At 32.1% G+C, this 26,425-nt stretch overlaps 1 protein-coding gene across 1 annotated transcript in view; it reads right to left on the bottom strand.

The window, feature by feature from the left end:
- Positions 1-3,742: 3,742 nt before the first annotated feature.
- LOC134248799 (putative inhibitor of apoptosis) overlaps positions 3,743-26,425 on the bottom strand; it is a 49,507-nt gene continuing 26,824 nt past the window's right edge. The window contains exons 3-6 of the mRNA XM_062731179.1: positions 4,713-4,800; positions 4,471-4,611; positions 4,202-4,315; positions 3,743-4,023 (exon numbers count right to left, since the gene is read on the bottom strand). Of these exons, the coding sequence (XP_062587163.1) occupies positions 3,833-4,023; positions 4,202-4,315; positions 4,471-4,611; positions 4,713-4,800 (534 nt within the window). The 3' untranslated portion in view covers positions 3,743-3,832. The remainder of the gene's footprint in view (positions 4,024-4,201; positions 4,316-4,470; positions 4,612-4,712; positions 4,801-26,425) is intronic.

Below are 26,425 nucleotides of genomic sequence, written 5' to 3'. Positions count from 1 at the left end.
CAGGCCAAAGAAAGCGATCACAATTCAAAATGATTTATGCACCAGTGTTTCGAATTACGATTAAATGAAAGATCGGTGAAGTATTTTTATTGATTCGATAAATTAAAAACATGATTTTCTATAAATTGATAGGTCTCTGTACACAATGGATTTTAAACACGATCACAGACACTTGCATTGTTTACGACAGGTGGCTGGTACACTAGTGACCTCGATCGACAGCGTGGGATTCGGGTGTTGGATTACATAACTGTTACAAACATCTAGGCGATCTTGGAGATCGCCAAATGTATACAACTAATGATCGTGAATTATTCGATGCATAGAGTTAAAATAACTTATAATTGTTATAATAATTAATGTAGAAAGATAGATTTAATATATTCCGTTTATGAAGACGTGTTCACTATAAAACTAATTAATAATAAATAAAAAAGAAAGACTAATCGTTATAAATAATTTAATAGTGAACCGTAAAGCACGTATAAAGTCCTATTTAGAAAAAAATTAAAATTAATTACCATAGGGTTTATTACTGATATGAAGTTTGTGTAAATTATGCACATGAAGAGGTCTGATTTCCTTTCCGAATGAATAACGCTACCTGTTTACCTGGCCTGCTTTCAACTACGTATTACGCAATACCCCCGCTATAATCGAACACAAAACATTTTCATCAGATTTAAAAGGTGTCAAAGAACAATTTTGTTCGTATAATCCAGATCGAAATATTTACCGTTTTTGAGTTATATAGCAAAAAAATTCAAGCTCCCTAAATCCCTAATCATAGGGGCCAGCCCCTTTTGAATAGTATGATATGAAAGCCCTTGCGTTTATTAACAACTTTTGTTCAACATGTCTTAACAAAATATTTTTAGTTTTCAAGATAAAAAGGAAAACATGTGTAAATTTTCGCTCTTTTAGGCGTTCTATTTTTTGACCCCTGTATAACGCCATTTTGAATAGAGAAATCGAAAAACAAAAACCGATGTGCACAACTTCAATCTTTTTGTTATCTAAAACCAGTAAAATTTCTGCTCCAGATCTAGTGGTTTCTGAGCCTTTGTCTGGAAATGAAAGCCTATAATTTTTCGTTTAAAGGGAAATAACTCAAAACCGGAAGTGACTTTTTGAAATTATCGACAGCATTCTGAGAGAGTTTATTACCGTCTATAATGTCTTAAAATTTGAGCAAAATCCATTGAGAATTGAGTGAGATATGAGGCCTCAACGTTGGCGTCTAGGAAGAAAACAAAAAAAAGAATAACTAGAAAGTCTGCTATTGCAAGCAATAGCATATGTCGCCCCGTACTGGACAAGACTTTCATTTTTATCATCACTAAAACAATGGTCCATTAGCTAAGCTTGGACAACCATCGAATCGTATCAGTCCTTTCCGTTGGAAACGGAAGACCTTAATTGGGTACATCCCATTTTATTTTTAGAATCGGTAGGAGAAGAAAGTAGTGCAGGAAAAAATTACAAGTTCCTAAATTTGCAGACTTGCATAAAAGAAATTGGGCAGATGTACTGAACTGAGCCTCATACTTGTTAATTGGCAGTATCTTTCCTACCAATAAAGCTTGGCAAATGTAATTTTTTAAGAAGATCAGCCGAATTATTTTGTGTATAATAACGCCAGTGAGAACTCTGAAATTTCACTTTCATTTTTAGAGGTTCTGCCGGAAAACGAATCTGACATGCCACCTTCAATTCGAGCATTTCTGCATTGTACAGGGCTGATGTTTCTTATGAGATGATAAATCATGTGTAAACTTTCTCAGTTTAGCGGAATCGTGAACATTTTCGGCGAGATGAATGTGTTGTTTACAGTAGTGATCAAGGCTTAGCGCACCTGTAGGAGCGGATCCTAGGATTTATGAATGAATAAAAACTATGGAAATAACGTACCAATTTTCTAATTTATACTTGCACTATCTAATGAAATTAATAATATACAAGTAATAGATATACAAAAAAAAATGCGAAATGCTAATAAATGCAGTTGACAATCGTTATTTTATATATAGATAAAATAAAATAATTATAACATCTAGAGAGAAGACAGAAGAAGAATGAAGGTTGGCAAACTATGAAATCACATCAGGAGAACTGAATTTTATTAATGAAACTTTTAAAACGTTACTTGTAAGTTGTATATGTTAGATATGTGTATTCTAACTGGCAGTGCGCTTCAAAAGGGGGGGGGGGGGTCGTCTTGAACATAGTATCTTACGTTTGAACGGTAAGGGCTAGGGCTTTCGTATTTCAAATATGTAATCCTTGTGAAAAGAACTTTTATTGGACAAAAGAACTTTGACCCTTTGACCTAGACCTTGGAGAACACATGTGTACATCTTAACCTTTTTTCTGTTTCGTTTCTATGACAACTGTGAGCGACTCATTACAATTATTTTAAAAGTAAAAATCACTTTGACACATTGCAAGGAATTAACATTGAAAGTTTCAAAACGATTGCTTGAGTAGTTATTGAGAAAATCGAAATTAAAGAATTTTAACATTCCCCTGGTTTCCATGGCAATAATCGATTATTTGAAAATTTTAAATGCAAGGCGCACAACTACAGATATTTATCATTAAAATAAAAAGAGTTTCATGACGAACGTTTAAGGGACCAGAGAGAACACTCTCGGACAAAATTCGTCGCTTTTTACAGGTTTCCATGGCAACGGTAGACATATTGGAACTGAACGACCTCACTGCACAACTACAACCAGTGATCGTCCTTTGAGGAAAGTTTCAGGAAGATTGCCCCAGCCATCTCCGAGAAACAGCCTGGATAAAAAAAACATGCGTACAATATCAATATGTCGTCCCCGACTTCGTTCGGGGCGACATAATAAGAATAATCTTAATCTTCAGAATCAGTAGAAGGTCTTCCGTTGGAAACGGAAGACCTTAATAATCTTAATCATCAGAATCAGTATAACAAAAAAGAATGTGATGCCTTTTTTCCTCGTCTTCAAAATGTTTGGTGTATAGATATTTAACAAATAAACTGTGCAATTCTATTTAATGAAACCAATTCAATCCAAGTATATTCAATGGATAAAAAAATATAAATTAAGCGCACATTTATTAATGATTGAGAAGGGAAGATTTACACATATTTCCTGGGAGAATAGATTTTGTTTTTGTTGTCAGATGGAGGTTGAAGAGTCATCATTTTATTTAAAATGTCCCCTTCATCATGAGTACAGGAAATTGTATATTGTCATACTAACCATAGACCTAAAAGCAAATTTAGGTCTATTAAGGAATAAATAAACAAAACTTTCTTTTCTAAAAATATCTTATCTTTTATGAAAACATTTAGACTTGACACACATGAGTCAGAATATTTATGCATAAAAATATAAAATGTGCGATATACACCAATTCAGTATTTAAAAAATGTTGTTTCATCGCAAAAACGAAAAAAAAACACAAAATAGTTATACAAAAGAAACTTTATTTCATGCACATAAAACTGCAAAAAAACATATATAACAAACCATCAGTTGTTTCGTGAATTGAAATTTGATAACACATAATTATTTATATTTTAGAAAAAAAAATCACACAATGACCTGTCTTAAAAATCATTCATGCATATTAATCAATAAAATCAAAATCAGCTGCAAAGTTTTATTAGGTACATTGTATCTCTTTACGCATATACATGAATGCCAGAAATTGATTGTTCAGTATGATTATCAAATGCAGTCGATGAAAACTTTGTGAGTTTTTCGCAGATTGCACAATAACATATCGCTTCATTTTGCCTCCAATTTTGATTTTTTTTAAGTTCAGCAGATAATCAAGGTCTCGTTCAAGTCCCAAATGTGACCCTTGTTGATCCTTTGACCTGCTGGCGACACACTGGACACTTCTTTAGGGCTGGAGCACACTGGGCACAACAAAGATGATCACAAGGAAGGAAAACTATGGCAACTGTTTTATCGCAGCATATCTTACATGTGTGTGCATCACGCATAGATTCGTTTTCCTTTTTCATTTCGTCTGAAATTTTAAAAAAAAAATACATTATAAGATACAATTTACATTATATATATGTTTTTCCACCACAGAAGATTGATTAAAAAACAGTAATCTTATTAATTGTTATTGTGAAAATTGAATTCTCTTTTGATTTTTCTTGACAGACATTATCAAAATATATATAAAATAATCTACAAACCGTTGGAGAGCTGTCTGGATTTGGATTTGACGTTTTCACTGTAGGATAAACATCTTGTATCTTCTAATCTAAAAATTTCCTCCATAATGAGGGACCCTGTAAGGTTTTTCCATCCTGTAATATAAATAAAAACAGAAATACTTACGTATATAAGTACAAGCAATTTCTCAATAACATTATTACTTTTTTATTAGTTATAATGTTAAAAGTTTCAAGTGCCAGATAGAGAATGTAATGATTTAATTAGATAAATGAAAAAATGAACTCACCTCCAACACGTGGAATGATATTTTCTATCGCTCCTTTGATGGTTTTTGGAAGGTACCCAAACTCTAACACACTTTGTGCTGCATCTGTCAGAAGTGGGTTTTTCTCGTAAGTAGACTCTGGGTATTCATATAAATCTTTCTCTAAAAATAGAAAATGATTTTTAATTAATTATATATTTTTTATAAGAAAAAAAATATTCAAATTGATTTTAAAATCTCCATTTTTATTAATTCTAACTTACGTTTTATTGTTCTACAGGGTGGACAGTCTTGTTCAATATCACGATCGGTCACTTGCATTATGTTGGAATGTTCATTCACTGTGTCAGCCTTAAAAAATAGAATAGAACTCTTATTTTCATTTAATAATGCAATTTTTTTTTCTTTAAAAATTATCCAATTACAATAATTCGAATATTGAAATATATTTTAAATAGATATTAATACAAAAGAAAACGAAAAAAAAAACCCGAAACATTTATTATTATATTTTAATAACATTTATTTATTTAGAATTTATTTATGTACAATGTATCCTTTTATTTTTTAATAAATTTATCTACCTATTATCTATCATGTTTGTTTTACTTTAAATATTGAATTTCATTTTAATATTTCATATCTTTATACTTCCATTATAATTACCTCCTCCCTCCGTACAGCCTCTTGAACTTTTGCGATGAATTCAGCAGAAGTATTGTTAACTACAAATGGACAACTTGGCCTCCATCTTGCATGCTCCACCCAAGGGTCATCTTCGGGATCCCAGTTTCTCAACCCCACCCCACACTGAAAACAGCGCACTGAGTCTTCTACCTCTGAAATAAACAGATTTTAAAAAATCAAGAGAAGAATAACCTGTAGTGGAAACAAACTTTTCTTATATTTTTTTTTGTTCTGAATGTGCATATTTCAGTAGATCTTAGTGATGGCTTACGGATTGAAAAGAATCCCGCCTCTGCGAGTTTTTTGGCCTGAACTTTTATTGGCCATGATGTAAATGTTTGGATCCTCGCCTGAAGATCCCTGTGTTCAGAATGTTTAGCAGGGATCCTTCTTTTCAACTGGCCGATATTACTCTGTCGGACGACGTTCCCAGCCATTTTGGATGAGAAAAACTAACGTCAGTGGTGCAAAATATATTTATATACACTTTGTCAGTGGACATTTAAAGTGCACGCAAGCGATAAATATAAGTGGGGAAAACTTTTCTTCTAAATATAGTAACTAGTCTCTTATACTCAGTATTTAGATACATGTAATAGTACAGATATATGTATGATAATTTTTCTACGACCATTTTTATATTATTTCGTGTAAGACTTATCTGATATTAAGTCAGCTCTAATAAAAGAAGGAAAAATACGGCTAACCTATAAACAGAAAATATGTCCAAAATAGATCTCAAAATTCATTACTTATACTAGCCTACGTGGGTGATAATATATTCCATATCTACGCGTAAGTCTCTCAATCAATTAAAAATTTAAGATTTGATCATTCCATCATGCATTCATTGTAAGTGAAAAAACTATTAATATCTTGCATATTATGATTTTGAAAATCTGCTCTGCTTCTTGGTATTTAAAAACAAACTAAGTATATACGTAGTTATGATGAGGAAGGGTGCTTCTTTAAAAAAAACTGTGAATTTTAGGGTCAGGGGATCTGGTATTAGGGCGGGGCTCTATTGATTATATAGTGAAAATACATAAATTCTTTGAAACTCTTCTCTGCTTCTGGGTATTAAACAAACTAACTACATGTACATTTATAGTAATGATATAATGAGAACGGGTCAGGGATTTGTGGTGCTTGGGTGATGCTATATAAATTAGAAAGTGAAACTGAGTCTTTGAAAATCTTCTCCTCTAGATCTGGTACTAAGTATCAAGCAGATGAACTACCTACATGTATATACATGTAGCATATATATATATATATATATATATATATACATGTAGCATATATATATATATATATATATATATATATATATATATATATATATATATATATATATATATATATATATATATATATATATATATATATATATAGCTATGATGAGCAACAATTCTTCTTCCACAATTGTGAATTTCATGGCCCCTTCATCAGGGGTACTATAGAGAGGGGCTCTAATCATATGCTGAAAGAGTACCTTTTCCAGAATTGTAAGATATGTGGAACCAAGGTTCTGGGAGTGCACTATTGATTATTGTTGAATACTGCAGAATAGTTGAAATGAATTATTTTGTTCCCCTACTCTGCCTATGGGTATTATTATGTAACTAAAGTAACCATGCTAAGTGTATAGTTCTGATGAGCAATTGTACCTCTTTCAATATTGTGAATGTCGTGGCCTTTAGTTTAATATATGAACCAAATCTAATGGTTGGAATTGTGATACGGGATGTTCATGTGACCTGTAAGGCCCATTAGCCTCTTAATGTTTTTCAGTTGTGACTTTCTATGACAGAAGAATTCAGAATTCTTTTTAAAAAACAAATGCTGTTTGAGACTTTTTTTTGACACTGACTAAAACCTCCAACGTATTGATGACCAAAAAAAAAGAAATTCTGCAATTCATTTAAATCTATTTGATAGATGTAATTGAGTCTTATTTGACTAAAATATAAAACATAGTGATTACATGTACTCGAAAAAAAAAAAAAACTTTTATTTACTGAACACTTTCTGCTTAAGGAAGCTCTAAACACCAACAAAACTGCTTTTTGGACTTGGAGAAAAAAATTACCATAATTATAAAGCTGTGCATATTGAAACTTTTTCATTCATTTATAACATAGGGTACCTGCCTTATTTCTGCAGGAATAAGTTCAAAGACATTGTACTATTTGTGAGCAGAAATCACTGCTGTTTACTAACATTAGGAAAATTTATAAAAATAATGAATTCCATTACTTATTCTAGGTCTTATATAATGCTGAAAATACTTTTAAAATTAATTAAATACAAATCGTGTGATTAACTGTAGTAACAATTTTTAAAGTCCTACTTCTAAAGGCAGATCACTATAACTGCATAAAACTACCCTATTATTGGAGTTCTTTAGTGTGCAGTGTTTAGAGCATCCTTAATTGATTTGAACACTTTGCGTTGGAAAAAAAATATAAGATTAATATAAATGATTTGAAATGCTACTGACATTTCTTACTAAGTAAAACCAAGAGTACATGAATGACATTTTGTACGAACTATATATTTCTACAGTGTTTGGTCATTCAATCCTATAACCCTGAGATCTGAGAATGTACTTTATAACCTCCTGGACAGTTACAATCTTGCCACGTTCTGCAATATCGATTTCAATTATACTGCTGGTGTTGTGAATGTTTTTAAATTATAACAATAACGTTATCAATATCTACTTTTGTGTAGCAATAGCAACAATATTATTAATTGTATTTTTGACAATTGTGTAACTTTTACAGATAGTCAATTCGATCAAATTCACAATTCAAATAAATGGCAAACTGTTTCGATGCAGGTCGCAATATGTTTTCTTCATATCCTCAATCAAAAATCACATTTCGTGTGTATTTTATTTTACAGTTGATGATGATATACTTTGTCAGGGTCCTCACCGAACCATATTTAGTGGAATCAGTTAGACCTGCGGCATCTATGAATTGCTTAAAAAATTAAGAATAATAAATCGGTAATAAATTTTAGATTTGAAAAGTCTTTTATGAATAGAATATAAATATAGTAGCATGAAATTAAGCGAAATATTTCGTTTTTACGGTGCCATATTCAATATGAAAACAATCACGTAGCATAAGCATCCCAATCGATAATAACTTACATGTCGTCTGGTTGGATCCGGCGTACTAGAACATGTTTCCAGGCGGGTCTGCTTTTGGGCGGTTTGGATTTCCGGCATTTTGCAGACACTGTCCTAGATTTTTAAGCCCATACGAATAATTTATTATTGAAAATATAAAGTCAATTGCATGGGTTATCTACCAAATTCAGATACTACAGCAAATTATAAGGTAGTGATATACAAAATGTCAGATGAAGTTTGTCACAGATTAAGTTGGAATATATCTGTGAAATGTTGATATAGGAATGATAGTTTTAGGTAAATATGTTAAAATCCGAAAACGTAAGATGCTGACAATAAGAGGAGAAAGGACACAACGCACATGACACAAATTATTAAATCACAGTCACTTTTTATGTAGGTGTTCAACGTTAGAACACAAAACGGACTACTTCAATGCCCCACCTCATCACAAAATTCCTCAATGTGCACTGCTTTGCAAAAATCTAAAGGGGGTGTTTCTTGATACAGCAATGAGATCTAGTAAGATTTATGATAAAGAAGGATATGGAGATAACGAACAGTATTCAATATCAAAGTCCATAAAACAATACAAAATAGGAGCAGATCAAACATGGACCTCCAAAATATGAGAGGGATCAGGTGCCATAGAGGAGTGAGCATCCCCTGCTGACCGGTCACACCTGCCGTGTGCTCATTGTCATGATCGTGAAATAACGGAAAAATTCGACGTCAATTCAATGTATTAATAATTAACTAACAATTGATATGATAAACGTCAGTCAGCATTTGACTCAATGATAAATTGTATTTGACGACAAGGTCATTGTATCGACCATAGCACTTACGAAATAATGAGTTCAAACGAGACTGCTGATATTCTTGTTTAATCAACTTGTTTGGCAGTAATTTACCTCGTGTTAGAAATTGTTCATACAAAGAGCATGCTCTTGCGTATCGAATCAACTGAGATATATACACTCCGTATGCAGGTGATGAAGGTATATTGCTTCATAAGTAAAGGTTGTTGACGATAGAAAAGTTAAAGTCATCACATTTATCATATAGCTTGGTTTATGATTATATGAAAGAAGTCATTATATGTCTTACATTTTGGTGTAAAAAACTTTTTAATTTTTTAAAATAATTTCGAATTTCTTTCTTCGGTCTGACTACAAACGAAATCAATGCCTTTCCAGGGGAAAAGTTTAAATATTTGCCAAATTTTAAACTCATGCTCTAACAGTGGGACACCAGTAAATTAATGGGTGTTGCTAAAACGCGGAACGGAAAACGGAACGGAACGGAAAACGGAAAATTTATGTCAAACAAATAACATATATTCGATATATAAATAAGATATAAAAGCAATATTCTTGATGCAGAAGTCATACTTAATTAAATTTTTTTTAAACTATTATATATATTCATGAATCATACACACCCTCCGCTCAGAACTGGTGTACAAGCGAAAGATCTATAAAATACATGCTAACTAGACTCAAAGTCCTGAGTATTCATCTGAGCGTTTCAAACAAATTCTTTTTTAAAAGAAAGTTCATTTCTAAAAGAGATATTTTTTGAAATAGGGAGAAGGAAAAAAGTACTAGTATGTAAATGCATATATTTGTCAAAGGCATTGGAACGGGGGGAGGGGGGCTCCCCCACCCACCCCCAGTCACACACCCACTTTTTTGGGCAAAGGTAGCAATGGTATAGGCAATGGATATTGGAGCGTACATAAGGCTTAGCCCACCCCCTCCCTCCCCACTTTCAACAGGAACGTCGCAGATTAAGCCAAGGAAGGTTAAGTGGTAGTGTCTGGAAACAATTTGAAAGAAGTTCGACCCCCCCCCCCCCTCCCCACGAAAGAGGATTTTCGTGTTTGGGCAAAGGACATATTTTCCTTTTTTGGCTTGTCAAGTTTTTTTGTACGTTGGAATTTTTTTTCTCTTCCACTTAACCCCCCCCCCTTCCGACGCCAATGTTTGTAAAGACAAAAATAACTAGTTTTGTCATTCAGATTATGCAAGCAGTAGCAAATCCAGGAATCTTGAAAGGGGCAGGGACAGTTTGGGTATGGGTAGGGGACCAGAGCCACATTAAAAAATCAATTTAAATTTAAATTTAAATTTAAAACTTGTATATATTTTGGACACAAAAAGGGGAGCGGACCTTTTGCAACTTCTCAGACCTTTCCGATGAGATTGAAATTCAAACTCACGCCATCCCCAACACGCAAACATCGCATACAAACAAACTTTAACTTCATTGAATGTAAAGATGCTTCATTAAGGCAGGTCCACACTTTTACGGATCCGGTTTTAATTTTACACACCAATATAAAATTTTGATTATCCTTGTCTATTGAAATAAAATCTTTTTTTGATGATTGAAAATAATGTAGCAAGTAAATATTTGTTTATTATAGTGTCATTGTGCACAAAAAGCATTTAATGTACATTATTTATATGTCCATAGGATCTATATGTAATTTAGTACATACACAGACAGAGAATTCTTAATTGCCTTTATGGACCTAAAGCTTTTCAATTTTTTTTAAACAAACTAACTTGAGATCTATTTATCTTTGATTTTTAGCCTATATCATCTTTTTAAATTTACTTTTTTAATAAGTTTTACAAAGAACAAATGAAAAAATAGATATTTCAAAAATGAAGCTATAGGTGTTCAAAAGGCTGTTTTGTAAAATTTTTCTGGTCAACCATAATAAAGTATGTTTTTTTTTTTTTTTTTTTTTTGCTAACCATAGGTATAATTCTAAATAATTTTAAAGAAAAAATAGCATATAAACATACAAGATTTTGAGGAATATTTAAAATAAAGATATTTTGAGCTTTTTCTCTGAAAGATTTTGACAGAATCAACATAATTTTTTTAGTGTTTTCAAATAGAAATTTCAAATATTTTCTTGACAAATGAATATTTATGATTTTTCTAAGTTTTAACAATAATTTGATGTGCTTGGGTACATAGTTAAATAAAATATGATGTTACACTTCTATATGTTGAATTTTGGCTATTGATATTTTAGAGGTATATACTCCGATACATGTTGCATGAAAATTAACCTGCAAAGATAAGTTTTTTATGGGTGTTTTAGTTAGATTATGACTTATTCTAGATTTTCAAATCAAAAAATAAACAGTTTGACAGAAAATTCTGAAAGTACGGACCTACCTTAAATCTACCACAGGAAAGTTTTCAAAATTTATTTATCCAGAATTTAAATACTTAAGTTTATAGAAAGCGACTCAATTTATTAAATTTTAACCACCAGTGTTACATAAAAGGTGTTTATTCAAGCTTGCCGGAAAGGTTTGCCTTAAACGTAATCTTCATAATTTTTTTTACACTATTTCTCTTTCCATGGTTCGACATCTAGATATCAAATACCCCCCCCCCCCCCAACTTTTTCCAGTCATAACCTTTTTACTATAGAAATGTTCATTGACACCCTTGCGTTGTTAACGTAGTTTTGTTTATGTAATCAATATAATGTAGTAAGTTAGTGTAAAAACATACTACTGAAAGATGTTGGACTTGGGACTTACCCCCCCCTCCCGAAACAAACAGTTGTCATTTTTTTGTTTTTTGCTCGTCAAATACTTTTCAAGCAAGTTTATCCCCCCCCCCTTCCCCCGTTTTCAAATTCGACTCTAGGTCACTGCATGCTATATCAGCGATTTTCGTAAATAAGAGACTGGTCATGAATAAATCAACTTGTATTTAATAGTGGGGAATTAAATATGTATAATATATATCGTTTATGATTAGATTTATGTATTTTTAGTGATTTAATCCAAAATAATACTTTCCGTTTTCCGTTCCGTTCCGTTTTCCGTTCCGTTTTCCGTTCCGCGTTTTAGCAACACCCGTAAATTAATAAGCTCGTAGGAAGCGGATTCAGTTAGGGGTGGGGTGGGGATGCATACATGTTGAATAATATCCCCGACAAGCAATACAATGTATTATAGTAGTGCAATGTAGGAAAGCAATATGGCTAGACCTTCTGCATGGTCTAACGACTTTCAAAGGAATTTTGCACCAATAACGTAACTGCTAGTTCTAGATTTTCTCATTTAACGAGGCCGATTCTAATTCGAGTGCGCATCACTTTGTGCAACTTTTTAATTCCATGCAGTCATTTGTGTCCCATTACATATTGGAAAATTATTTTGATTTTGATACAAAATTAATATTATCTGTAACTCACACTGATCTGAAAATGTAATTTTACGACAATAAGTGTAAAAAGAACGTTGAAATGGCTCTAGCAACGTCACTGTTTTCGGATTTTGTAAGCAGTGCATGACGCTGAAGAATGACGCAAAACTCGGTTGTATGTTCAAGACGTCCATGGACATTATACTAAAAACTCATGACAGAACTTCCCAAGAAACATACTAGCAATCTAAAAATTGCTATTTTTATCAAAACAATTGTAGGCGCCGATAATTCATCTGCAAAGATATGTATTTATACATCAGTATGGCAATTTTAGGGGAATTGGGCTTCGAACCAAATAGACTTAGTAATTACTACCTAGACCAACCTAGATGGTGAACATTTTTGAAATTTCACAGTTTGGTGACTTTTTACATTAACTTTCATCTACTTAAAGAAATACCTAGGGCGGAAATACAAAAGATATGGAAAAGATGTGATAATTTGGCGATTCTCCAACAATTCCAATAGAGTCCAATAGTAAAATTTGACAACTTTAAGATTGCCCCCTAAGAAATCGGGGTGGTAAACATTTGATTTTTAATCCTAAAACATAAATGTAGCAGTACAAATTAATTATCAAAAATTATCAAAATCCCTAGGGCAGAAATAATTAGACTCGGCCTCTTTAAATGATTGGGGGGGGGGGGGGTAACAACGTCTTCACAGTGGTCATGCAGTTGGTTTTACGGATAAAGTTATGAAAGTGACACTTGTTGAGGTAAACGACCGGTCTTTTTCTTGCCGTCAGCAAAATTTCTGTTCATCCTCATTCATTTAAAAGACACAATGTTTTACACAAATCAAAAGTTTAAAATATTATAATCTTAAGACAATTTTTTATCAAGAGTTGTCGTTACCGTTACGAGCTCACATACACAAACTGAAGCGTAGAGGCAGACAGCTCTGGATCGAGCATGAAAGGAATTGTGTCAAATCTGGAGTTAAGTGCTTTTGATAAAGCAACAAGTATAACTTTATATCATGGTTAGTATCGTCCACACGTATGAGATAAAAGGAAATATTTTCATGTAAATATATGTTTAATAAACATTGAAGCGTTTAAAAGAAATTTTAAATGATAAAAATTTGGAACATTGAATAATCTTATAGCGTTACAATATTGCAGTAAAGTGTAAGTTTTGCATTACGTCACGATTTTATTCGACAGAGGCATCCAGCCTTAACAATGCAGACGCCGCTGTGTGATTGGTCAACTTTAATTATCAACATTGACGCAGAAATAGTCTGTTGCACGAGAAACCAATCAGGGATTAGAAGAAAGTCGTAAAGCTTGCAGTTAGGAGGCGTGTACTATTTACATTGAGCGCAGCTGTCATCATAGGTTGTGACGTAATGCAAAACTTCACTTATCTCAGAATGTTTTTCGTAGTTTATAGCATAGATACCATAAAAAAGAGTGTGATAAACATGATAATATGTTTTTTGAACAAAAAAAAAATTAATATACAATGTGCAGCCGTTATTTTTGTCATCGATGAAATGTTAAATGTTGATTTGCGTAACAAATCATAAGATGAGGGAAATTTTTTTTGAATGAATTACAAGATTCGTGAAAGAAAATTGGCTTTGAGCCGTTGTTGAGTCTATCAAGAAAGACTTTTTTCACTAAAGTGATCGACAATATGCACATGCTCTTTTGAAAATCCAGAAGGTGTTTATCATTGGCGTGGTGACTATGGTTTTCCTTAAATTTCACTATAACTGTATACAAATAGACTTTTATAACGCTCTAAAGCAGAATTTAAAGAAAAAACGTTCATATTAAAATAGATTTAAATTTATTTGATTTTTTCTTTTAAATGACATAAATCATTATTTAAGACTACTCCAATTTCAAAAGTCATTAATCGGAGTCGGATAAAACTTCTGAATATAACCCACTAGATTTTGCAATGTTACGAAAAGCTCTTTGAAGGACATCGGTGAAGAATTCAAACACATATGCCTGCTTTTCGTTTAATATTCCAGGGACACCCATTTTACTAAGAAATGCCTTTTTGAATAATTCTTTTACATATTTATTACTGTAACAAAGTACCACATTGGAGTCATTATCTCTTGCAAATATATCTGCACCTCCTTCGAGCAGAATGTTTACTTTAATACATCTGTCGAGAGAACAATTTTCTACTGCGTACATCAACGGTGTGATGCCTTTATCATTTCGGGCATTAACATGTGCTCCATATTTTATGAGGGCTTTTATTGATAGAGAAGCTTGTGATAAACCAGATTTCGCCGCAATATGAAGTGGTGTATCTCCTTCCTTATTTGTAATACTTGGATCTGCTCCCGATTGTAGAAGATACATCAGTATTTCTAGTCCGGAATCATGTATTCGAGAAAATCCATCCAAGCAAATTTTATTTTCCTTACAGTAAAACTCAGGTAAGGTATATTTCAAAACATCACTTTCACTGTGTATTAAGGAATTGGATACGACTAAGTGTAGTGGAGATCTGCCATCTAATGTTTTAAAATTTACGTCAGATTTTAACAATTCTAAACAGTAACTGACTAATGGAGATCGGCCCTTCAAAATCGCTAAATGAAGAAGAGTATGACCACTGAGGACATATGCGTTTGGTTCCTTTTTAAGAAGGCAAAATATACTCGTTAATTTCAGAGAATCTTCTATAAAACTTCGAGTGATTGAGTCTTCCAAGAATGCTTTTGCGCGAATATATACATAATCCATTACATCAATATGTTCTAGATCATTTTCCAGTAGGTTTTCCTGTGAAGTCATAAAGTTAAACATTTTCTCCTCGATGCATTTCAATTTTAGGCCAGCAAGTAATGCATTCTGGTTATCGGTATTAGTTAAATTAATGTCTGCTCCATAAAAAAGTAGTAGCTTTGTAATCTGGAGTTTGTGTTCATCGGATCGACAACACATTGTACAACTGAACAGAGCTGTATTTCCTTCTTTATCTCTATGATTAACGTTTATTTTATTTTCAAGTAAAAGTGGGATGAGTCCAATCCTTAGCTGAAATTCTTTTGTACATGAATGACAAATAGCTGCTTGTAAGCAATTCTGTCCATGTTTATTTACCAATGTTAAGACTGCTTTGTTCTGAAGGAGAAACAGGAAAATATTTTCTAGTTTTTCGTCTTTCAAGCTAGAATTTATAAGACCAAACACAAAACTATCCACTTCATCGTTTCTACTAAAAAGGGAAATCTTGGCTTTCTTTTCCAAGAGACATTCTAAGATATTACATTTCCTGCCAGACGTCATGGCAACAATCAACGCCTCGTTCATGTCGGTTGCAGAACATTGAGAAATATCAGATCGAATAATTACCATAAGATCTGAATCAGCAATATCGGAAGATAACATCCGCATTAGTAAACTTATTGGTACATCCTTCCTCCAAGCAAGAATGAATTTCAAGACATCAAAACATCCTTCCTCAATCGTAGTTTGAAGAACCTTGTCTTCAACAAGTTGGTCAGACAAAACACCATTTGTAAGAGAAAATATGCTTTTTATCATTCTGATTTTATCATTCTGGCTCGCTTTCGATGATATTAGGAATACAAAAATGTTTCTGTCTTTGTTATCGCGGACACTCCAATCAATGTTTCTGAAATTAAGTATTTCCAGTATTTCAATGCATGGACAATTTTTCAAAAAAAGCATAAAAGGGGTTATTCCATTATCATTTCTAAGATTTATGTCGCAATGAAACCCTTTAAACTCTTTCAGAAAATAAATGACAGATTTTGCGTTTATATTTGAACCTTCAAAAAGAAAGAAATATAAGTTTCTAATTTTTCCTTGAAGATCTGAGCACAGTGTACATTTTTCATGCAAAAGTGTCGCCACTTTTGCAAAGCATTTTTGAACAGCTTTCATAATTGGAAGTGTATCTTTGATATCAAGTGTGTTCAACGATTGTAATGCATCGATATTTTCAAGATACTCTATTAGTGTCATGCAGTAATCTTCCGAACATTTTTCCATTGCCAAATGTAAAACTGTTTCACCATCATTTTTCGAAACAAACAGGTTTCCATTGTAAGAAAGAAATAACTCTAACAGGGGAATGTTTGTGCAAGCAGCTAAAACTGTGGGTGTTTCGCCTTCCTTATTTGCAATATTAGGGTCAGCACCACATTGAAGGAGGAAATGAAGTGTTTCTATGATGTTATTGCCACGTGCTTTATTCAAAAGGATATGAAGAACACTATCTCCAGTTTTAGGATCCCTTTCATTTATAGAAATTCCATAGGAGATAAGCTGTGATAAGAATGTTTTATCTAAATATTGAATACCGTCTACTTGGGCTTCTTCTTCATCATATGAATAGCAGATTTGCTGGAGTACATTAATAAACATAGGTGTTCCTGATCTGTCTTTACAATTAACTTTGGCATTGTATTCCACAAGAACAGATGCTACCCCATTGTTCATGTACATTGCGTAGAAAAGTGCAGTGCAACCTCTATTGTCTTCTTCCAATAATTTGCATCCATATTTTATTAGAATTGAAGTGGTTAAGACTCTTCGTACTCTACATCTAGCGACTGAGTGAAGTGCTGTTCTGCGGTTTTTGGTTACTGCATTTACCTGTGCTCCATAGGAAATGAAGAGTTCAAGACACTCAGACACTGTTTTATCATTAATGCGAGATTTTACAAGGTAATGCAGAACAGTTAAACCCTTTTCTGTTCTATGATTCAGCAAGTGTTGTGCGTTTAAACATATCCATTTTGCTATTGATACATTCATATGACTATCTTTTCCAATCTCATATTTGGATAAAGTGTGCAGAAATGTTTTGCCACCAAAACACGTTCTACCGAGGAATTGTGGATAAAATTGTAGTAAAATATCTAGAACTTTTACTGATTTAGACAAGTGATATGGGGTTATTTCAGCTGTTGGAAATGAATTCAAATGTTTGTCTTTCACAATTTCTAGAAGAATGTCTGATGCGTCTTCTTCAGCAACAACATGAAGAATTGATTTGTTTTTAAACACGTTTACGTGTAGATTTGCTCCATTACGACGAAGAAAACGAAATGTATTTGTTTGGTGTTTGTAAATTATTGGAGTGAACGTGTATCTAACAATGTTGGCAGCGAATACATCATCCAAAATATCACTGAAATATATGTCCTAAAAATCACGAAATCTTTCCGAAAATTTTGCATTAACATCTGCCCCAATTGAAATTAAATGTTTTAGTGAAGATTCAGAGAGACCCACATAACAAGCCGCAATAAAAGTATCTGAAACTTCTGTTTTCAACCAAGAATACTTATCAACTAAATAATGTTTTTGAATCGTATCACAAAAGATATTAAGTATTGTCTCCTTTTTATTCCACGCAGACCAAAAAAATACACTTAGACCTAAATTTAAAGTACCTTTCACCAACAACAATTCCTGAAAGCTCTTGAGACTAGATCTTGTGGAAGCATAGTCGCAGATTTTGCCAACGAAAAACTTATCATTCCAGCATTCGTGATTGAGAATTCGAGATACGTCATCTGATTGCTTCTCAATTTGATCCAATAACCTGTTGCAAAGATTGCTATAAAGTTCTTTGGGAATGCGGTTATACAATAAAGCTCTTTGGGAAATATTGAAACTTTCTAATCGAGTTCTTGATAAAATATATGATAGTGGGAAATCTCGATTGCTAAGCGCGGGTTGCTCTCGGTGATTGCATATCTAGTTGTTTCAGCTAACGTCTCGTGTATAAAGGTGAAACCAGTATGTTTTAAAAAATTGTGTGGAGACAACGTATTTCCACTAAAAGTTTCAAAATAGATTCCATCTAAATCCTGAAGCACTTCCAAAATACACTTAAAAGGAGTGTTGTCTGATAGTCCAGAAACTCTCAAAGCTAATTTTTGCTTTTCGGTTCTCTCTAACGAGTCATCTAGTTTTGATTTTGGCAAAAATCCAAACAATGTCACCATTACAAAAGTACAGTACTTAAATTTGTCGTTCCGCTCAAAATGGCAAATTTCCTCATATAAGAATTCAATTGGATTCTCAAAAAATACAGGACCCATACTGCGAATTGAATATGATGTACTGAATAGTTTTAAACAATATGGAAAACCATATTCGCAATCCTCTGAATACTGAATGATATCATCTATACATTTCTTATTCATCTGTAATGAATACTTTTCATCGTAAAGGTCTATCATTTTCCTTTTTTCGAATTCTGTTAGCTCTCGCTTTGACAAATCTATTGTAAAATGCTGTTTGAGAAGTTCTTTTCCTTTCGTTCTATGACAAGCTTCTTGAATAATATAATTTCTACAAGCAATAATTAGTAGTATTTCTCCTTTACCCTCTTCAACAGTTGTTTTAATGTCCTTGAAATACCTCGACCACTCTTGACATCTGTCATGTTCGTATGTATATGATCCAAAAATGTCATCTATAAATATTATTTGCTTTTTGGATGGATTTACTAGTTCGTCCCACATACTAGGACTTTTAACGATAATTGGTTCATATTCATTCTTTTTTAAAAGCAGTTGAAGACCCATTGTGGTCTTGCCATATCCAGGTCTACCGGTAATAATTAACTGGTGTGCGTCCTCTAGAACGTCCAGTGCATCTTGAAAAGCACTTGTTTCTAGGAAAATCTCTTTAGACTGGTGTTTTAAAATTGTTTTTACTTGAGCTATAAAAAGAGAAAAAAGCCATGCACATGGATATATAAATACCAATGCACTTTCGTACTCACCAAAAAAAATCAACACAGTAAAAATATTAGACACTATTACTTTTAAAATATAAAGGCGAACAAGCTCTTCAATCAGTTAAACATAAAATTTGGTAGACTACTCTTTCTCCGTAATCTTTAAACATTATGCTGTTTTTTTTTTCAATTTCATATTAAATACAAGGAATGGTTTATCCTATTCATATTTATAATTAAATTAGACATAAGTGGCTTTCATTATCAGATTTCGATTTTTTCTCACCTTTAAAATTTTCATTGTAATTCTGTTGTGTAGCTATCTCATTTTTTATGATTTTGACTTTGTCAGCTATAACGCAATTTGAAGTATCTTTAATTTGCGTTGATCTATAAAACCCGACTGCTGCAGATGTCGAATTCAATGCTATTGAAGTGGAATGATAAGTAAATTTATGATACATTTACTACATTTGGAAAAAGAAATGCTTAGATTATGAAATATAATTTCTATAATATTTTCAGGTTGATTGGAAATTTTAAGGATAAATCAATCGTTCAATAGATAAATATACATACATCAAAATTACTAAAAACCGTTTTCTTGTACCTGAGTTCGAGTCATGATGAGCAGGTGAACATTCTTGTAGCATACTGTCATTCATGTTATTTTCTGACAGAAAATTAGCAGAGTTTACAAGCCTTAAGTCTCTGGCCGATCTGAAACGATTAAGTTGAATTATTGTGCATCATACATAACTATTACGTTATTTCCGAACAAATTTAGATGGAATTACCTGAAGCTGGAGGCCTTACAATTTACATGTATATGAAACAAGACGGCCAAAATACGGCCCATTGATATACTACTATTTCCTGATAATGTGATAATGCCCTTTTATCCCATGATCACCCTTTATCCCGTGGGTTTGACTATAGAATAATTTTTAATAACCCGTAGTCATGACTTCACATTGGGATTTTCAATTTGTGATGAATGAAATATACTGAAATAAACAACAAATTTCAAGGTCAAAATAACCTTTAACATTACAAAATGGGGGCTGAGAAAACAAAGACCTAAAAACATCGGAGGAGAGGGGTTAGGTGCTTCTTCACGCCCCGTGTGCTCAATGTCATGATCGGTAAATAACGGGTAAATACGTGGACAACTCAGTGTGTACATAATGGCCTACTAATTCATATGAAAAAGTCAGCATTTGATTAAATGATAATGATAAATTTTATTTGCTGCCAATGTTATTGTATCGGTCATATACGTAATTTAGGAAACGATGACTGCAAACGAGAATACTAATACTTTTGTTTCATCAACTAGTTTGTTAATTATTAGCTCGATTTTGAAATTGTTCTTCATATGTAGTACATGCTCTTTTGTATCAAAATAACTGTGGTTTCTTTTATTTAAAGCTCACTAGGTTATATCGTATCGTCATAGGAATGGAAATATCTATTTTAAATTACGAGTTGTAGGCAACAGTAATTGCTTTTTTCTTTTCATGTAAAAGATTTTGAACAAATCCTGCTTCATATAAAAAAAGGTCTGCTATTAACTGGGTGTCATTGATACCCATAGGAATTCCAAAGGATTATTGTAAGACCTCCAAAAACAACATAGATATTCTCAATCAGAAACTCGAGCATCTTTTTAATGTCAACTTCAGAGTATTCGTGTGTTAACCATTAGAATGTTTTAACAACATGATTTTGTAAATGACGAGTGACAAATAAGTAAATTACGAGTTTCATTTTAAGCAGATGTCAAAAAGCCTGAACTTTAAATTACGTAGTTTAGGAATGGTTGTTTAAAGAGTTTAAAAGTCATAAGTTTTTGGTTGTTGATTTTGGTATAAATTTTCCAAATTGTCATTAATTAAGCAGTAGCTAATTAACAAAGATTGCATTGAAGTCTATGTGGAAAAGCGTTTTTTTTTTCAAAATAAAAATTCAAATAATTTGAATATCAATAAATCCTGTGGTGGAAAGATGCATTGAAACATTAAAAATAAAATGACAATTGAAAATAATTTTTTTACCTTTAAATTTTTTTTAATAGATTTTTTTTTATTAATTAAAAAAGCGATTTGCATCACCAAAATTCAGGGTCATGAATTAGGACACATCCCACTAAAAACTAAAAAAAAAATGGGAAGTATGGCTAAATAAACTGAATATTCAATGCCCACATATCTGTTATGTTTTCAATTTCATTGAATTTATCTCTATTAGGGTTGTATACCTTAAGCAGATGTCAGAAAGCCTGAACTTTAAATTAGTTTAGGAATGGTTGTTGAAAGAGTTTAAAAGTCACAAGTTTTTTGTTGTTGATATTGGTAAAAATATCATGATTTCAAATGTTCCAAATGCTAATGAAATGCCGTACGTCCTAAATAAAAATTCTTCAAATTCATCACCTATGTACGAAAATTTTATCAAATAATTCTTATGATTCAAAATTATTGACTATTTCAATACAAATGCAAAAAAATTCATATCTCTACTATATTTATTAACACAACTAATGAATTTATTACTTAAGTTATTTGCGATTTGCATCACCAACTTCGGTCTGTCGTCGAAAAACTTGAAAATGTTTCTTTTTTATGGACTACTAATGTCTTACGTTTATAGCAAATATATGAAAAGTAAGAGTGCTCAGCGTTTTTTTTTTTTCAAAAATGCATTACCGGATCTTCTTGTTTATTGAAAAATTATTCAAAACAAATAAGGTTTATTAATTTCCTTAATTGTATTAATGCACAATACATTTCAGAGATAGTATATAAATTCGTTTGTAGAGTATTTAAAATTTACCTGGATTGAGATTTGAAGAAGGATCTGCTTTGCTGATGATCCTGTTCTTCAGACTCCGAGTCATCAGCTAAATATTATAAACAGTATTAAATACATGTATATAGACATAAGGAGATAAAGCAAGATGGTTACTGTACATAATTAGCTATGTAATTTTCTAAGAAATCAAGACAAATAAATCAAAGTAGAAATTTTCCTCTCCACAACCGAAACTTAATTTCACCCCCCCCCCCCCCCCCCCCCTCAAGAAATAGGTTTTGTGTTGTTGAATTGAATTTTTTGCTGTGTTTCCTTGTCATGATGTATATACCAAAAAGCAACTGCGAACAAAAAACGTGGACCCCTCTTTCAATAAAAACGTTAATCAATGTGAAAATGACATAACAAGTCAATGGTATAAATTTATACGTTTTTACCATTTTGCCCCCCCTTACCAAAAAAACTAGGTTTTATTTTATTGAATTGAGTTTATATTACATTTTTAGCAAAAATTGCTGGCATTGATTTTTTAAAATTTGTTTTCATCCCTGGAAAATATTTATACATTGCTATTGTATTTTGATATGAGCGGATAAAGCCCTGTATTTACGCGATAAGAATAAATTGCTACACAAGGTTAGGGGAAATTGACGATAGAAATCAAAGTACTGAAAGTACTGGGAAGCGCTAAGCATATTGATTTGGAATTCGTCAGAATTATTTTAATTTAAAATTCCTGTTGTATTGAATTCTCAAATTCATATTTTGACAGTACGATAGCGCTAGGTCGACAGACACAGTTGTCAAAAAGTTTTGTGAGTCCTAAACCATGTGAACTCCGTTGGGATATGAAATTCAGCATTGCCTCATGCCTTTTTTTCAAACATCATACATTGTCTTCGTATGTCAAAGGATCGATCTATTTTACTTAAAGTATTGTACAAGAAATTGCAAGAAAATATTTTTGCGTGTAAAATTATTTTCTTTCGAAGTTTTACGGCCCGATCAAATTTATAACTCTAAATGTACATGATAACGCGTTGTGTAAGACATACTTTAATGGAAAATGTATACATGTGTTTTGAAAAAAATGTTAATATTTGAAATGTTACTAAAATTTTCCTCTCATTTATTTTCAATACTGAAAGATAACATCTTCTGGTGATCATTTTAATAACAAATTCTTGTGACATGATATAAAGTTTTTCAAAGAAAACATCATGTTTGTAACAACGTCATATGTAAATGAAATTTGATATTCCTGTTTCTTAATCTCTTTTCCAATAGCTCCTCTTGAATCAATGTGAAATTGACATAACAAGTAAATGATATATTTATCTTTTGATGCTATCCCCCCCTCTGATATTCAAATATTTGATTTACACCTGTCATGTATTTGCAGTAACATTTGTGTTGATATACAATATGTGTCACTCATTAGAAAATGAAGTTGCTACAAAAATTTTACTTTTTTCTGACTATGGAAAAATTGGTGTCATCACCTTAATCATAAAGTTTAATTGGTACGGTATCATTGATGCTTTTTCAAGAAAATATATAGATATGATATACATGATTTTTTGATGTGCAATACCATTCTTTAATATGTGTATGTATGATCTTCACTACCATGCAAAACATGTTGGACGGAAAAACATAGTGACTTTTGTGCTAGTTAAAAAGGAATACTGAAAATAATACTCTTAATATTTCTGCTATTTCAATGATTAATAATTCAACCCGCTACATAAAGAGCAATTCATTTCACAACTCTAGAGCAAATTAATTATCTTACCACTTTTCCACTCGGGCTACCCCTGAAAATAAATGCATTTATATATACGTTATTATTTGACATTGGAATTATTTTTCGATAAATTATAAAACTATTTTAAAAAATTCAATTTTATTTCATTTCTTTTTTTGTCATCCAATCAATCAATTTCTCTTCAACTTTGATTGAAATAAAACTATGGAAATAACGAATAAGTATTTTATTCATTTTTTGCCATTAAATTAAATATACAAAACAAGTATATAAAATCATGTGTGCTTTGAAACATCATAGGTGAAGTTCATCAATATCATTCACTAAAACTTTATAAAAACAATAACACATGTACATATGCTATTATCAAATAATTTATGAAATTGTTTACAAAATAGTTGAGTCAATTCAGTGTATAAATAATGGACTAACAATTGGTTTAAAAACATCACATTAACATTTTTATTCAATGATAAATTGTATTTGCTGACAAGGTCAGATTACAAAAAAATTTACGAAATGATAACATTAATAATATCAAATAATTTGATATTCTTGTTTCATCAACTTGCTTGTCAATAATTTACCTCGTTTAAGAAATTGTTCATACGTAGAGCATGCTCTTGCGTATCGAATCAACTGAGATATAAATACTCCGTATGCAGGTGATGAAGGTATATTGCTGCATAAGTAAGGGAAGTTGACGATAGAAAAGTTAAAGTCATCACGTTTATCATATAGCTTGGTTGTTAGATTACCATTTGTGTCTTTTTCAAGTAAAATATCCAAGTATGAAGCAGATGTGTTGGACTCTGTGGTATCTTTTATCTCAAGCTCACCAGGATATATCGTGTCGACGTAGGAATGGAAATTATCATTATTAATTGACAATACGTCGTCGATATATCTAAATGTCGAGTTGAAGGCCACAGCAAGTGTTTTTTTCTTTTCACGCAAAAGATTTTGCATAAATTCTGCTTCATATGAATATAAAAATAAGTCTGCTAATAACGGAGCGCAATTTGTACCCATGGTAATTCCAATAGATTGTTGGAATACCTGGTCTCCAAAAACCACATAGATATTGTCAATCAGAAACTCAAGCATCTTCTTGATGTCAACTTCAGAGTACTTATGTGTACAATCAGAATCTGTTTTAACAAAATAATTTTTCAAATGACCAATGACGAGGTAAGTAAACTTACGAGTTCCATTTTTGTTGAAGAAGCAGCTGTCAATGATATCAAAAAGCCTGGATTTTAATTTGTCGTGCGGAATTGTTGTGTATAAAGTTGAAAAGTCGTAAGTTTTTATGCTGTTGATTTTTGTAAAGTCTTGTGATTTCAAATTGTCTAAAAGTTCTTTAGAATTTTTAAGTATCCACATCTGATTTACACCACTTCTTGAATATATAGTTGTACAGTACTCTTGAAGTTTTTCCTTCACTACTGTCAATATTTTAGTGAGAAGTAACGAAAGAGGCTTGGTTAAACATTTACTGGAACCTGCAATGTATCTTTGTTTGTAAGGATTCTTATGAAGTTTCGGAATCCAATACATATAAGGTAGTTCAAATTCATTTTGGCTCTGTGGAATATTAAAAGTATTCAAAACTGACAGGTGATTTTGAAGAATTTCTTCCTTAGAAAGAGTAGTATATGTATAAGTAGGATTACCACTCGTAGAATTAAATCCAAGTTCTTCTAAAATGCAATTAATATAATGAGCCTTACAAACGAAGACAATGTTGTTACCTGCTTTGTCGGCAGGAACCAGTACGTACTGATCGTGTAATCTATCTAATTCTTTTTTCACTTCTGGTTTATTGAACACAGAAGGATAGATGGTTTTCATTTTGCCCCTCAATCTTTTAATACGTGACTTTAACATGGATCTGATACATTTAATCCATTCTGACAAGGTGTCAATGTCTTCTTTTTCATATCTAGCCCATCGTCTGGCGTAATTTTCAACAGAATCCATAATATTTATGAAATTCTGACGCCAGTTGAAGGATTCAATTCACTATATTTAGGACCTTTTAAAATAAGTGATCTAAGGTCCTCATTACGAACTATATTTACGTCACCTGTAATAACGCGTCCAACAGGACTATAGTTATAGGGCGAAGAAGAACATGAACACGAAAGGGGATTATTTTTCAGATAGTCGATATCCAGGCCATGTAAAGTATTTTTGTAATTGAAAAGTTTGGAAGCAATGGTCGATGTATATTTGTAGGAAATACAAGGCGTAGTCTTTAACTTGAAATATGGTGGAATATAAGACTGGACCCTTTTGTGATTAAGAATATTACTAATATTTACCGCGTCAATTCCTTTATTGGCATAGTGAAGTTTAAGGAAAAGACGGATTGTTTTAGCTGCATTTTCTTCCGTGAAACGTGCGGGTTTAAAAAGCCTATGATGTGCAATATCCATAATCACAGAACCGAGCCTATATTCAGGTGTCGAGGAATCTAAATTTGGATGTTCCTTGGTCTTTTCAAGAAAATATATAAGAGTTTCAAAGGGACAGAGTAAAGTTTGGTTCCAATATGATGTAGACCTAACTGTTGATTTACATAAGGTAGTAATGAATCAAAAGAGA

Source organism: Saccostrea cucullata, unplaced genomic scaffold (genome assembly GCF_032062105.1).
Source record: "Saccostrea cucullata isolate Sc308-1 unplaced genomic scaffold, CSIRO_AGI_Scuc_v1 ctg4675, whole genome shotgun sequence".
NCBI classification, from domain to species: Eukaryota; Metazoa; Mollusca; class Bivalvia; order Ostreida; family Ostreidae; genus Saccostrea; species Saccostrea cuccullata.
The sequence above is the reverse complement of the archived record's forward strand: the minus strand, read 5'-3'. Positions and strand labels throughout refer to the sequence as shown.